This window comes from Ceratotherium simum, chromosome 11 (assembly GCF_057802395.1).
Source record: "Ceratotherium simum simum isolate JZ-2026a chromosome 11, ASM5780239v1, whole genome shotgun sequence".
NCBI classification, from domain to species: domain Eukaryota; kingdom Metazoa; phylum Chordata; class Mammalia; order Perissodactyla; family Rhinocerotidae; genus Ceratotherium; species Ceratotherium simum.
The window spans coordinates 16673148-16689877 of record NC_141910.1 but is presented as its reverse complement, the minus strand read 5'-3'; the positions used below and the strand labels follow the sequence as shown (position 1 = coordinate 16689877).

The 16730-nt window shown below is 39.3% G+C and overlaps 1 protein-coding gene across 12 annotated transcripts in view; it reads right to left on the bottom strand.

The window, feature by feature from the left end:
- AAK1 (AP2 associated kinase 1) overlaps positions 1–16730 on the bottom strand; it is a 167191-nt gene that overhangs the window by 70035 nt on the left and 80426 nt on the right. For all 12 annotated transcript variants that reach the window (XM_014791449.2, XM_087436626.1, XM_087436629.1 and 9 more), the window contains 2 exons: positions 3513–3621; positions 1866–2008 (listed from right to left, as the gene is read on the bottom strand). In XM_014791449.2, the coding sequence (XP_014646935.1) occupies positions 1866–2008; positions 3513–3621 (252 nt within the window). The remainder of the gene's footprint in view (positions 1–1865; positions 2009–3512; positions 3622–16730) is intronic.

Below are 16730 nucleotides of genomic sequence, written 5' to 3'. Positions count from 1 at the left end.
GTACCACTTCACACCCACTAGGATGGCTAAAATAAAAAAGGACAATAATAAGTGCTTGTGAGGATATGGAGAAATTAGAACACTGATTTATTGCTGGTGGGATGTAAAACAGTGCAGCTGCTTTGGAAAACAGTTTGGCAGTGCCTCAAAAAGTTAGAGTTACCACATGACCCAGCAATTCCATGCCTAGGTATATACCCAGGAGAACTGAAAACATTTGTCCACAAAAAAACTAGTAGATGAATGTTCATAATAGCCTTATTCATAATAGCCAAAGTAGAAACAACTCAAATGTCCATCAACTGATGAATGGATAAACAAAATATGGTATATCCATACAATAGAATATTACACCATGAAAAGGAATGAAGTACTGATACACGCTACAATACAGATGAAACTTGAAAATATTATGCTAGGGGAAAGAAGTCAGATACAAGAGGTCACAAGTTGTATGAGCCCATACACATGAAATGTCCAGAATAGGCAATAGAAAGTAGATTAGTGGTTACCCAGGGCTGGGGCGGGGGGGTGAATGAAGAGTGATTGCTAATGGATACAGAGTTTCTTTTGTGGGATGATAAAATCTTATGGAATTAGATAGTGGTGATGGTTGCAAGGCCCTGTAAATATACTAAAAGCTACCAAATTATATACTTTAATTTTATTTATTTATTTATTTTTTCACCCAAAGCCCCAGTAGATAGTTGTATGTCATAGCTGCACATCCTTCTAGTTGCTGTATGTGGGACGCGGCCTCAGCATGGCCGGAAAAGCGATGCGTCAGTGCGCGCCCGGGGTTCCAAACCCAGGCCACCAGCAGCGGAGCACACGCACTTAACCGCTAAGCCACGGGGCCGGCCCCCCAAATTATATACTTTAAAATGGTGAATTTTATGGTATGTGAATTATACCTCAATTTTTTTAAAAAGCCAAAAAAAAAAAAAACCCAAAAGAGAAATGCCAGTATGCTGTGATCCTCAAACTTTAGAATATATAAAAACCACCTGGGGTGCTTAACCCTGGGCCTCCCTGATACCACCACCAAAATTACAGCACAATAGATTCAGTGTGGTCCCCAGCAGCCTGCATTTAACAAGTATACTAGGGGGATGCTGATGCAAGTTATTAGCCATGAAGCATGTTTCTTGAAACACAGGTATAATGAAAAGAAATTGTAATTTAGAATCAGAAGAGCTGGATTCAAATTCCAGTACTGCCCCTTCCTAGTTATATGACCTTAGGCAAGTCACGTAACCTCTCTGCTCCTGAGTTTCCAAATATAAAGAAAAAAGTCTCCCTCCAAAGAGAAAGTGTACATAAAGTGTCTAGTAGAGTACATGGCACACAGTCGGTGTTCCATAAACCCTAGCGAATCCTAATTGAGTGCCAATTCCATTCAACAAACATTGCCAAGTGACTACAATACGAAAGCCTTGGTCCAAGGGATGGTAATTAGTAGGACAAGGTTTTAAAATAATCAATTAATGGATTTTTCAAAATATGAAATAGACTTTAAAGACCAAGCATCATTGTTTACAAACTATTTAAATTAGCATATTACTTTTCATGAGCCTAGAAAAGTGAATTTGGGAGTTTACCAGGAAAAACAAAAAAAACATGTGTTCAGGCATTTGATGATTATAAAGAATTTCTGAAGACTACAAGTAATAAAATTGATACCTGCACTATACTGCTACTTCTTTTTTTCCTTTGTATTTTCTCTCCCCAAGCAGAATGCAAGGTTAGAATTTGGGACCACGTCTTAAACTTTGCTCACATCCCCACAGTATCTACACCATCCCTGGGGCAGATAGAAAACACTCCGTGAAGACCACACTTAATGAAACAGTGTGGTCTGTTACCTTCAGGTCACGGTGGATAATGGGAGTTTTGCACTGATGCAGGCGGGCAACGGCTTCACAGGTGTCACAAAATATTTGGAGTACTTCATTCTCTGTAAAACCTGTTTGCAGGCGTTGGTTCATCAGGTTGACCACCTGGCCTCCTGAGAGGGGTGCAGAGCCAAAAAGAGATTATAAACATTCAGGCTCGTCACTTACCCGAGAGAAGGAATGGCTGTGCACAGAGCAGCAACCTGAACTAAGGTAAAAGAGCTGACGATCCCTGGCTGAGCCAGGACTAAAACCCAGGTATCTTGATTCCCAACCTGGGATTTGTTTTCTTACAATTCAGTGCTTCGTCAAATGTGTCAAAACAGTTTATTTTGTAAAGCACCTCAGATGTGAGCTGCCCTCATTATGTCTTCAAGATTATTAGCAGAACGACAATATGGCCCTGCTCTATTTGCCTGGTTATCCTGTCCCTGTTGTGTATAAGATGAGGCCACAGGTTCAACTTGCCGTATCTTTTAGTGAGAATCAGAGTGCACAACAGACCCTGGGAGAAGGAAGAAGACAGCTTTACAGTCTGTACTTTAGGAACAGCTTGGTCTCTCTGGCTTCATTACTTGCTGCCTGGTCTGTGGCAATGCTACACCAACATTTAATCTCCAGGACCAAAAGACCAAAGACCTCATTTACAAAATTATCCAGATCCCTGGATGCTCCTACTGCCTCATCTCTAAACATTTTATTGTCTAAAAAGGAATGAGCAGGAGGAAACAAAACAGTCAAGTTCAAATTTGGTGGTATTTTACAAAACCAGGTTAACAGTTATTACAGTAAAGGCTGCAATTACTGGGTAACATCACATTTTTGGGATTAGCAGCACATTTAATTTATGGACAGTATCTTTAAAGGCAAGGAAAATGTTAGCAGAAGTTAAGGGTGACTATAAAACAGGCACCAAACAGTGAGACAGTGACCCAAGCTTGTAAGTGGCAGCTGCTTAGGCCAAAAAACTCAAACCTCCATACAAGGGTTGTATGAAATGCAGTCAACTCTGAATAAATTCCTGCTACAGTCTGGATTTCCCAAGATAAATACTGCTTGAAACTCCAAGCTTTCAACCACTTAACTTCACTGTTAACAGCACCATCATTTGAATGTAGCCTTACTGGCAATTACAGCTCTTGAGCAAGGGGAGGAAGGTTATTTCCATTAGACGAAAAGGATTCTTTTACCCCATAACACAAGGATGGTGGTGTGGGTGGAGAAGGGAACACATGAGTGAGGGAGTGGGGAAGCTGAATTGTTTCTTTAGTCCATGTGGAGTTGGGTCTTTATTATGTGCCTTCATCATTTGTTTTAAAGCATCACAAAGAACACATTCATTCTCATTCATATACAAGTACCAAACCTTCCTAAACCCAACAAAAATGGAGTTTTGTATTATCCACCACTCTGAATTGTTTGTGCCACTGATCCTTGCCATTATAAGAATGATCAAGAGGTGACAGCAGGCTCTGCATCTTTTAGCCTCTTACTTTTCCAATCTTTAAAACCAGAACGTCATACATTAGGGTACAGCACACATTAACTGAAATGACCACCATGCCCTTGACAAAGTGCTAGAGAAAGAAGAGCTTAAGGTATAGTTCATATACTTACCCCTACAGAAGTCCATCAGAATGAGAACTTCCCATACATCACCGCTACTCACATTATTGATACTGGAGTCAATGTAACCCACAATGTTCTTGTGTCCGGACAGGTCCCTCTGTAAAGGAGAGTTAAGAAATATATTATCAGTTACAGACACAAATAGAGACAGAATGAGCCAGTCAGTTCCATTAGCACAGATAATTTAAATACACAGAGATGACACTAACAGTGATGAGAGGTAAGACGAAGGAGCAGGGTCAAGAGCAGGTTTCCAATGGTCTCTGAGATTCACAGCCAGATCTTCAATAGCAGTTTTACAACCCCCCTGAACCACAGCACTCTCCTGAACTAAATTCCAGAACCAAATGCACACAGGGTGCCTACTTGCTTACTGCATCAGTGCTCCATGTAAACCAGAAGCGAAGACTCTCATCTCCAGAAACACTGCAGAGGGGCAAAGAGGAGACAGACAGTATGAACTATTTAAATATGTGAATTTTTAATTCAGAAAAGTGAAACTGACGCTTTTTCCTGGTTGTAGGAACACAAGTGAATTCAACTTGACTTTTAAACTGTTCATACTCTTTTACTCCCTCCAGGAAATATATGAAAAGAATAACCACTTTACAAAGTGTTGAAAAGACTACAATGGCATCTAGGCCTAAGCATTTTGCTCACAATTAAGCCTTTCAAGCCAACCAACTGGGATACAAGATGGGTCATGTTTCCAGCTCTCTGATGGGAACTGCATATGATTTCTGAGGGCTGCTTATGGAATTAATTTTCCAACAAATATTTACTGAGCACCTCTTATGTGTCAAGACCCATTTAGGCACTGGAAGTTTTCTCACCCCTTGGTATAGTTATTTCAACATTCATAGAGACAAATCTTCGTATTGATGATGTTCAAAATTCAAGGTCATTAGTGAGCAAACAGTGAGCAAGCTGGGTATTAGGATTTTTTAAAATACAAAGTAAGATTTTTTTTAAACTAGTTCTAATAAATTGTTTTACTTTTAATAAAAAGTGGGAGACAGGGGTGGAAAATATGTGGTTCTCTAAGAGACATCATACAAAATTGGCACTTTGGACCATGAGAATAGTAACTTTCACCACACTAACTGGAGATTCAGTTGTTTAAAGTGATAAATACAGTCTCTTTTAATCCGAAATCACATACCAAAACAAGAGGAAGCCTCACAGTATCAAATGAACAAACACACCTGAACCCTGAGCAAAGTTAAAACTCATTGGTACTTTCCTCTGAGTGAAGGATTAAGAATGACTATTGCCTTAGAAAGGTAGACCAAAGGTAGAAATGTGACCACTGGAGCTGGCAATTGGGAAGTCGCTGGAGATCTATGCAAGAACAGTTTCAAAGAAGGGATGGAATGGAGGTGAGAATGGCACTGGACTTGCAAAGAATGAGAGTTGAAAAGTAGAGCTGGCGACTACAGATTACTCTTTCAGAACATTTTGTGCTTAAGAGAGGAGCAGCATTGAGGGAAAGAACTTTTAGAATGGGAGAGAATTGGGCACTGGAGAGTGGAAGGAGCCAGGAGAAGAAGGCTTTAAGATACAGGAGAGGATCAAGATCACTGATGGAACAAAGTCCTGTAGGCAGAGGGGGTGAGGATTAAGAGCGCGGTTACAGGGACTAGCCTTAGACATTTCTATCCTGGCAAGCAGGAAGGAAACAAGGATGGATATGCATATTGGTTTAAGGCTAGAAAAAGGAATTTGAGTGAGTTCAGATCTATTATTATGTATTTGGTAGAGAGCAAGATCATCTTCAAAGTGTTAGGGAATGAGAAAGAAACTTGATGAGAGAAATAAAAGGCTTAAGAGCAACTACTTTGGATAATAGACAAGGGAGATGACGAGGGAGAAAAGCAGTCTCTAGAGTTCTAGTTTCTCCAAACAGAAAGTGATCCAGGGCTCATGTTTTAGAGGACTATCCTTCCCTCTGCTTTTCAGCCTTATCAACTCTTCTAGAACTTGTTTCCATTTACACAGTCCTGGAAGTAGGAAGAACTGGAGAGAAGTTCTTTGAAACCAAAATGGAGAAGTAGATCATGCCCTCCAAATGTCCACAAGAAGGAACGAAAGACTAATGTTTCTACATTTAACTGTTTGAAAAAGAATCAGCAATGGGGCCTCTGAGTTTGTCTCGTCCCAAGAGGAACAATAAAGAATTTGGAAGGAAAAGAAAAAGCATTTGCTAGAGCCAAGAGGAAGTCAGAGCAATCAGAGGACCCAAACTGGATAGTTAACACCTGCAGATGGCATCCTAGAACAGCTTGCCAAGATGTTTGCTGATCAGTTCAAGCCCAAATTCCTGCTCATTTTTTCTTCTGCAGAGACCCTGAGATACGTCCAAGCAGAAAAGGCCACCTCTTTGGAGGAGGACTATGGCATTTACTTTTCATGACCTGATAATGCAGCACTGGTTTATAACTAATGGAGAAGATCTGTTTGAATGGCTGTGAAACGTAGAAAAGGTCAAAAGAAAATCTTACTGCAAATTGAGACTGACTTGCATTTAGGGTACACTGGCAGCAGTTCTCAGCAGCAATAGGCCAGAGGATGTCCACGCTTTCCCTGGCTTTAGTTAAAAGACCAGTCCCAATCTTACAGAACAGAATGAATGTAGAGGTATGGGATAGAACCCACTTGGCGGGGGTGGGGGCAGCGCACCTCAGTTACCACCTGTTTACTCAGGAGAAGGCAGGATGCGGGGAAAATGCACTGATGTCCTCAGCTACAACTATTATTTGGAGTATTTGGATAAAAGTTTATATGATTAGTATAAGTAAAAACCTGATTTTCAGGGGAGTGGGGAATGTTCAGTTAAACTATAGATCAGATCAGTTTATATTACATGATTTAGGCAGTGTTAAGTCTAAAGAGATCATATTGTCATTTTAAACTTTATTTTAAATTAACATTAAACAAGATTAATAAAGTGTTGAAAAATATATTAGAAGACCTGCTTTATTAAATAGATACTTAAAGTGGTTTGTAGTTAGCTTATTAACTTTCATACCTAACTGCTTGAAGTGCTGAAAAACTTTTTTCACAAACACACACAAAAGCTACCATCTGAAAAGCAGGCCTTCAACCTAGATCCTATAGATTATCACAAATTTCAAGTTTATCTGGAGTCCTATTTAATGATGCTTGTAGCACAAAACCAGTATTCTATCCCTAGCTTCAAAATTCCTGCAGCAGAATGCCTACGTAAGGATCTTAAGGCCTTATAAGAAAATGGAGGACTCAATTCCTAAGTATCTATAAAAATCCTTATATTTATGTTCAAGAAAACAAGACAGCATTCTAAATAGCATATCAATAACATCACTCACCTCAAAATAGTAAAAGTGAGTATTGTATAACTAATTTCCCTATATATCATTTGCTCAGGCCACCGTTCCTTGGAATGTCAGCATGATGCCTGAAAATTCCTGATGCTGACAGTGCTTACGTTTGCATAGAGTAAGTTTCCAAAGAGGTATACTTACCTGTTTTGACCCAACATTCAAATATTCAACGCTTTCTGATTTTATGACTTAGCACTATTGCTGCCTGCTTCTAGAATCACACTGTTCCCACAGACCCTTTTAACCAAATTTCAGCTTCTTCTTCACTTAAAGATGAAGGAAAGCAGTTCTAAGGCCTGGAATTAGTTTCTTTCTCCCAAAGTGGCTTTGTAAAAGTGTTCTGCCTTACTAGTCTTTCCTCCTTTTTTCTCTATAACTCTAAATTTCCTTTATAACTCTCTTCACGGAGTTATTCACAGGCAAAGACTATCAAGTCCAGTGCAGTAGTGATAAGAAACACTTTAGTATCTGGGCTGGCGCTGGGGTTCTATTGAAGGCCAGGGTATCTAGGGGCCATGTGGGTTTTTGCTACATAAGAAGTCTCAGATATTCTCCTGCCTACACTCACATTTATAGTAGTCCTCCTTATCCGTGGTTTTGCTTTCCTTGGTTTCAGTTACCCATGGTCAACTGCAGTCTGAAAATATTAAATGGAAAATTCCAGAAATAAACAATTCATATAAGTTTTAAATTGTGTACCATTCTGAGCAGCGTGAAGAAATCTCACACCATCCTGCTCCATCCCGCCCATGATGCGAATCATCCCTCGCTGTATACCTACTCGCCTGTATACGCTACTCGCCTGTTAGTCACTTAGCCTTCTCGGTTATCAGATCAACTGTTGCAGTATCACAGCGCTTGTGTTCAAGTAACCCTTATTTTACTTAATGATGGCCCTAAAGCACACAAGTCACGATGCTGGCAATTTGGATAAGCCAAAGAGAAGCCGGAAAAGGCTTTCTTTAAGTGAAATGGTGTAAGTTCTTGACTTAATAAGGAAAGAAAAAAAATCATATGCCGAGGCTGCTAAGATCTATGGTAACTTTTATTACAGTACATTGTTATAATTGTTCTATTTTATTATTAGTTATTGTTGTTAATCTCTTCTGTGCTTAATTTATAAATTAAACTTTATCATAGGTATGTATCTACAGGAAAAATCATAGTATATACAGGGTTCAGTGCTATCTGCAGTTTCAGGCATCCACTGGGGGTCTTGGAACATATCCACCATGGATAACAGGGGACTACTGTATGCTCCCTTTCCCAAGTCTTACTCATTAATTAATCTTGTGCCTAACTGAATAGATCTTTAAAGTCATTTAGAGTCTGATTTTAGAGCAGTGCTGCTCAAACTTTAATACAAATATGAATCACCTGGAGATTTTGTTTAAAAACAGATTCTAATCCAGTAGCTCTGGGATAGGGCCTGGGATGCTCCTGGTCAGTGGCACTTAAAGTAGCAAAGGTCTAGAGCAGTGCTACTCAAAAGGTGATCCACAAACATTTGCTAGTGAGTAAACTGTTACCAGTCCATAAGGAGATAAGGAGCTCGCTTCAGAACATAAATTAATCAAGTCACTAAGCTGACTTTTTTCTTTTCCTAGTGAGACTTTATCTATGAGAGAAGCAGTTCATTGCTTGACATTCTGGCACAAAATCCTTTGAGTAGCACCCATACATCTATAGCCAATTGATTTTTTTTTTTAAATAACCATTTCATTTTTTTTTTTTTTGAGGAAGATTGGCCCTGAGCTAACATCTGTTGCCAATCTTCCTCCTTTTTTCCTTTTTTCTCTCCAAAGTGTCAGTAGATAATTGTCATAGTTGTATATCCTTCTAGTTGCTCTCTGTGGGACGCCACCTCAGCATGGCTTGATGAGTGATGAGTAGGTCTGTGCCCAGGATCCAAACTGGTGAACCCTGGGCCGCTGAAGCAGAATGCATGAACTTAACCACTACGCCACCAGGCCAGCCCCTAGCCAATTGATTTTTGATAAATTGCCAAGACAATTTAATGGAGGAAAGAATAGTATTTTTAAAAAATGGTGCTGGGGGTCCGGCCCAGTGGTGTAGTGATTAAGTTCGCACACTCTGCTTCAGCAGCCTGGGGTTCACAGGTTTGGATCCCAGGCACGGACCTACGCACCACTCATCCAGCCATGAGGTGGCAGGTGTCCCATGTATAAATAGAGGAAGATTGGCACAGATGTTAGCTCAGGGCCAATCTTTCTCAGCAAAAAGAGGAGGACTGGCAACAGATGTTAGCCCAGGGTTAACCTTCCTCACCAAAAAAAAGAAGAAAAAAATGGTGCTGGGACAACTGGATACCTACATGCAAAAGAATAAAGTTGGATTCCTATCTCACACTACATACAAAAATTAACTCAAAATGGACCAAAGATCTAAAAACTCCTCAAAGAAAACATACGTGCAAATCTTCATGATGTTCGGTTAGGCGATGGTTCTTAGATATCACACCTAAAAAAATTAGATAAACTGCATTTCATCAAAATTAAAAACTTTTCTGCTTCAAAAGACACTATCAAGAAAGTGAAAAGACAATGTAAAGAATGGAAAAAAATATTTGCAAATCATACATCTGATAAGAATCCAGTGTCTAGGCTACATAAAGAATCTTAAAACTCAACAATAAAAAGACAATCCAATGTAAAAATTGGCAAATTATCTGAATAGACATATCTCCAAGGAGTGTATCTAAATGGCTGATAAGCACATAAAAATATGCTCAACACCATTAATCATTAGGAAATTGCAAATCAAAACCATAATGAGATATCACATCACAACCGCTGGAATGGCTGTAATCAAAAACAAAAACAATAAAAAAATGTTGGCAAGGATATAGAGATTGGAACATTCATACATTGCTGGTAGGAATGTGAAACAGTGCAGCTGCTATAGAAAACAGTTTGGCATTTTCTCAAAAAGTAGTTACCACACAACCCAGCAATTTCACCCCTATGTATACACCCAAGAGAAATGAAACAATATGTCCACAAAAACTTATACACAAATGTCCATAGCAGCATTATTCATAATAGCCCAAAAGCAGAAACCATCTAAATGTCTATCAGGATAAACAAAATGCGGTATCTCCATACAAGGAATATTACGCAGCCATGAAAAGGAATTAAGTACCGATACATGCTACAATATGGATAAACCTTGAAAACATTACACTAAGTGAATGAAGTCAGACACAAGAGGCCACATATTGTATGAGGCCATTTACAAGAAATGTCCAGAATAGGCAACAGAGAATTGATTAATGGTTGCCAGGGACTGGGGCGAGGAGGAATGGGGAGTGACTGCTAATGGGTATGCGCTTTCCTTTCAAGGTGATGAAAAAAATGTTCTGGAATTATTTAAAATTAGATTTAGGTGATGGGTAAATGACCTTGTGAATATACTAAAAATCACTGAATTATATTTAAAAGGGCGAATTTTATCTCAATTACAAAGAAAAGTAATATGATGCTGGGGGGAAAATAAAATAAACACACAAGGGGGAAAAAATGGAAAATAAGATCCTTTCAGTAGCACTGATCTACAGCAAGCAGCCAGCCCATACCTAAATCCCCGCTATAGCCTCTTGACAAGCAGTTTTCCTAGAATAATGTCATTTCCTTGGGCCTCAGCCCATCTGCAGGCAGCCCTCACTGTTGGTCAGTTCTTCTTTATATCCACCTGGAAACTTCCACCTCCTGATTCTAGATTGTCCTCTTCAGAGCAAAAAGAACAAGTCTAGTCTATTTTTTCACTGTCTAAACAATTGAAATATTATTATTTAGATTCCAAGTTTTTCTTCTCTAGGTTAAACATACCCACTTTCTTTGACACAGTTTTTAATCAAATCACCATTTTGGCTGCTCCCACATGTAAATGCTTTGCTTTGTCTACACTCTTTTTATAAGAATGGCCCCAGGAAATGAATGAAATACTCCAGGCCTAGTATGACTCATGCAGAGTAGACCAGCACTATCACCTTCTATTAATTCTATTAATGTAGCTAAAAATTACATTCTTTTCTCTTTTGGCAGCCATATCTTACTATACATTTGTATCAATGTATAGTTGACCACTAAAATACTTGTCTTTTTCTACTCATGCTGCTTTTAATCTCTGCCTTCCCAGAACTGTGCATATAAAGTTGATTAAAATAAAATAAAAATCCAAGTATATGACCTTACCTTGCTATTTCATCTCCATAGAATTAGCTCATTGCTCCAATTTGTAAAGATCATTTTGGATCCTGATTCTATCACCCAATGTAGTTGTTATATCTTCCAACTTTATATTAGGTACATAATTTATAAGTGTGTCTTCTAATTCTTTAAGCAAATTATTCATTAAATGTAAAATAACATAAAGCTAATGGTAAGCTGCAGGGCTTTTTTCCTTAGAAAGTTTCCTCCAGATTAATATCAAACCACTGATCAGACCGATATAAACAGTAGCAATTACACCTAGCATCCAGCCTAGACTCTCCATCTTGCTTACATATCTCTGATGAAGTGCCCTTACCCATCCAATGACACAAACTCCCCTGAGCTCCCTATCCAGAAACCTTCCCAAAGGAGGACATGATGTTGATATGACATGGCTTGTTCTTACTCAACCTGAAAACTCTTTGGATCCCTGCTTACTGATCCAAGTGATCGTAAAACAGTTTAAAATTTAATTTTTAAATATAAGTAATATATTAACATTCAAAAAGCAAAAAATAGTAGACAACTATTTTCTACTCAAGTCCTCATCCCCTAAAGGGAATCCTCCCCCTCTCTCTCCTCCTTCTCTCTCTCTCTTATCCTTCAGGAAAATTCAAACAATATGTACTATGTACAAGTACACAATTCTTACAATCTCTAAGAGAGGTAGGGCTGGGGTTATTGCCTCTATTTGACAAAAGTCTGAGCCTAGTGGGGTTAAAAACATCACACAGAGCTTTGATTAAAAACAGTAGGGGGGCCGGCCCCGTGGCTTAGCGGTTAAGTGCATGTGCTCCGCTACTGGCGGCCCGGGTTCGGATCCCGGGCGCGCACCAACGCACCGCTGGTCCGGCCATGCTGAGGCGGCGTCCCACATACAGCAACTAGAAAGATGTGCAGCTATGACATACAACTATCTACTGGGGCTTTGGGGTAAAAAAGGAGGAGGACTGGCAACACATGTTAGCTCACGGCTGGTCTTCCTCAGCAAAAAGAGGAGGATTGGCATGGATGTTAGCTCAGGGCTGATCTTCCTTACAAAAAAAAAAAAACGGTAGGAAATTTTTTTAAGTTGAATACATGCATTTATTTCTGCTTCTTTCTAAAGCCTTACTAAATGAAGTAAAGAGTGTGGTTTTTAAAAGGCATAAGCTGAAGACTTCTTCTGGGAAGACAGAATAAATGTACTTTTCCCTATTCCTTCTGCTAAGTGAAACTAAATACTTTGGATATTATATATTTTAAAAAAACATAATGAGAAGAGTCTGAAATGTGGGTAGAAGAAGGCAGACTGGCTGGGAACTTTGGGACCCAAGGAATGACAAGCTGGTGAGTTACCTAGGTTTTCTTCTTGCCTCATATATCTCAGACTGGAAACTGAAGAAGCTGGCAAGCTGAAAACACCAGTGGGCACAGACAAAGAAAGCCTGCTCTCTCTATTCAAATCCAGGAAAGGAGCAACCTAGTAAGAAAGAAACTCACAGATACTAACCACTCTACTCCAGCCAAAAACCACAGGAAAAAACTGCAGCCCCTCCCCAAGCCATGCCAGGAAAGGCCAAGTGGGGAGCCTAGATTTCCATCCCCACGAGGCTGCAACAAATCACCTCAACCCATCCATTCTGGTGGGTAGTGTTAGAGAAGGCTGAGTAGTAGGGAGTCAGGACCTTCATCTCTGTAGGGGATAAGCAGGTGCTCTTTGTTCCCCCACTAAAGTGGTGTCAGAGGAGACCAAGTGGAGAGTCAAGACTTTCACAACCACCAAGTGGTAACAAAGCCAACTCCCACCCCCAGGGTGTCAGTAGAGGCCAAATGGGGAGCAATAATAGGGCACTCCTACCTTCCCAGCCAGGAAAGTATCAGTGGAAGCCCAATGGGGAACTGAAACTTCCACCCCAATCCAGTAGTAATGAGGAGCACTCCCTGGGGTGTCAACAGATGCCCAGTGGGAAACCTTAACTTCTATCCCTACCTAGGAGTAACAAAGGGGCACCCTCTGCAATCTCATCAATCCCCTGCCAGAGTGGAAACCAGTTAAAACAGAAGGTTTATATAAAATCCAGAATCTTTTAACATAATACAAAAATGTTGACAATTGTTTGTCATACCAAGAACTAGGAAGATCTCAAACTAAATGGAAAAAAAAAAATCAATAGATGTCAATACTGAGATGATAGAGATGATAGAATTACCAAGCTACAATTTTAAAGCAGTCATGACAAAAAACGTTTAAACAATCAATTACAGGGCCGGCCCCGTGGCTTAGCGGTTAAGTGCATGCACTCTGCTACTGGCGGCCCGGGTTCAGATCCCGGGCGCGCACCGACTCACCGCTTCTCCGGCCATGCTGAGGCCGCGTCCCACATACAGCAACTAGAAGGATGTGCAACTATGACATACAACTATCTACTGGGGCTTTGGGGGGAAAAAAAAAGGAGGAGGATTGGCAATAGATGTTAGCTCAGAGCTGGTCTTCCTCAGCAAAAGAGGAGGATTAGCACGGATGTTAGCTCAGAGCTGATCTTCCTCACAAACAAAAAGCAAAAAACAATCAATTACAAACGTGTTTGAAACAAATGAACACACAGAAAGCCTCAGCAAAGAAATAGGAAGTTTCATCAAAGAAACAGAAAACCCAAAGGGCTGGCCCAGTGGTATACTGGTTAAGTTCGCATACTCTGCTTTAGCTGCCCGGGATTCCTGGGTTTGGATCCCGGGCGTGGACCTACACACCACTCATCAAGCCATGCTGTGGTGGCGTCCTATAGACAAAATAGAGGAAGACTGACACAGATGTTAGCTCAGGGCCAATCTTCCTCACCAAAAAAAAAAAAAAGAGAGAGAGAAACAGAAAACCCAAAGAAGAACCAAATGGAAATTCTAGAACTGAAAAATATAATAACCAAAGCAAAAAGCATGGTGAATAAACTCAACAGTAGAATGGAACGGACAGAGGAAAGAATCAGTGAACTGAAAGATAAAATAATAGGAATCACCCAATATGAACAAAAGACAGTAAACAGATTGAAGGGAAAAAAAAGAATGAAATATATATGCATGAGTCCATACTGATATAAATAAATGATTGAGTAAATAAATAAATAGGATAGAAGAGACAAATGTCTTTAGCAAAAGAATTCCAAATAATTTATATAGAAACTCCACCCTCAAGCAGGAGAAACATAAATCCCTACTCCTTAAGTGTGGGCTGCACATAATGACTTTCTTTAAAAGAGTACAGTGCAGAAAGGGAGAAAAAAGAACAACTTTGCAGTGGTGAAATCTAAGAAGCACTACCCCAACCAGGTGATCGAAGTCAGCATCAACAGGAATAAATCATGATTATACTATGCACCCATGATATGATACGATTAAAATGGCACTTAAGCTCTGTGGTTTTCCTCCGAAATGATAACACCAGTCTAATCATGAGACAACATTGGACATATTCCAATAGAGGGCATCCTACAAAATACTTGACCAGTACCCTCCAAAACTGTCAGAGTTATCAAAAACAAGGAAAGTCTAAGAACCCATCATAGCCAAGATGAGCCTAAGGAAACATGAAAATTAACTGTAATGTGGTATCGTGGACAGGATCCTGGAATATTAGGTATTCCTAATATTCCTAATATCCTAAAGATATTAGGTAAAAGCAAAGGAAATGTGAATAAACCATGGACATTACTTAACAATAATGTATCAATACTGGTTCATTAATTGTGGCAAAGGTATCATATGAACCTAAGATGTTAACAATAGGGGAAACTGGGTGTGGGGTATATGGAACTCTCTGTACTATCATCTCAATTTTTCTGTAAACCTAAAACTGTTCTAAAAAATAAAGTTTATTAAAAAAACAACAACAAAGAACAGAGCCTCAGAGGACTGTAGAACTACAACAAAAGACCTAACATTCATGTGATCAGAATTCCAGAAAGAAAAATGAAAGGGGGAGCAACTGAAAAAGTACTTGAAGAAATAATGGCTGAAAACTTCCCAAATTTGGCAGGAAAACACAAACCTACAAACTTAAGCAGCTGAGAAAACCTCAAACAGGATAAATTTAAAGAAATTCACACCAGGATACATCATAACCAAACTTTTGAAAATAAAGACAAACAAAAATACTGAAGGCAGTCAGAGAAAAATGACATGTTACCTATATGGGGGAAAATATTTTGAATGACAGTCAATATCTGATCAGAAACCAAGGAGACCAGAAGGAAGTGGCACAACATTTTTAAGTGCTGAAAGAAAAGAACTATTGATCCAGAATCCTATGCCAGCAAAAATATCCTTTAGGAATGAAGGAGAATTTAAGACATTCTCAGATAAAAGGAAACTAATAGAATTTGTCACCAGCAGACCTACCCTAAAAAGAATGGCTAAAGAAAGTTCTCTAAACAAAAAGGAAATGATAAAAGGAGGAAATCTTGGCACATCAGGAAGGAAGAACATAGTAAGAAAAAACATGGGTAAATACAATAGACTTATTTTCTCCTATTGAGTGTTCCAAATTAAGTTTTATAGTGGAAGCAAAAATTATAGCAGTGTGTGACCTGGCACTAAATGTATGTAAAAGAAATATTTAAGATAATTATATTATAAATGGGGGAGGGTAAGGGACATAAAGATGGGTAAGGTTTCTATACGTCACTTAAATTGGTAAAATAACACCACCAGTAGGCTGTGACAAATTACACACACACACAGTATATATCATATTAATTAAAATAACGACTTAAAAGTTATACAAAGAAATGGCCAACGAGCATATGAAAAGATGCTCAACATTGCTAAGCATCAGGGAAATGCAAATCAAAACCACAATGAGATATCACCTCATACCTGCTGGGATGGCCACTATTTAAAGAAAAAACCAAAATAGGAAATAGCGAGTGCTGGCAAGGATGTGGAGATATTGGAACTCTTGTGCATCGTTGGTGGGGATGTAAAATGGTACAGCCGCTATGGAAAACAATATAAAGGTTCCTCAAAAAATTAAACATAGAATTACCATATTATCCAGCAATCCCACTACTTGGTAGATATTCAAAAGAACTAAAAAAAGGATCTTGAAAAGATATTTGCACACCCATGTTCATTGCAACATTATTCACAATAGCGAAGAGGTGGAAGCAACCTAAATGTCCATCAACGGATAGATAAATGGATAGACAAAATATGGCATACAGATAAAATGGAATATGACTTAAGCTTAAAAAAGAATCTTGTCATATACTACAACATGGATGAATCTTGAAGATATTATAGTAAGTGAAATAAGCCAGTCACAGAAGAACAAATACCATATGATTCCATTTATGTGAGGTATATAAAACAGCCAAACTTGGGGCCAGCCCTCTGGCATGGTGGTTAAGTTTATGTGCTCTGCTTCGGCGGCCCGGGGTTCGCAGGTTTGAATCCTGGGCACAGACCTATGCACCACTTATCAAGCCATGCTGTGGCAGGCATCCCATATGTAAAGTAGAGGAAAATGGGTATGGATGTTAGCCCAGGGCCAATCTTCCTCAGCAAAAAGAGGAGGATTGGCAACAGATGTTAGCTCAGGGCTAATCTTCTTTACCAAAAAAAAAAGGGAAACCCCA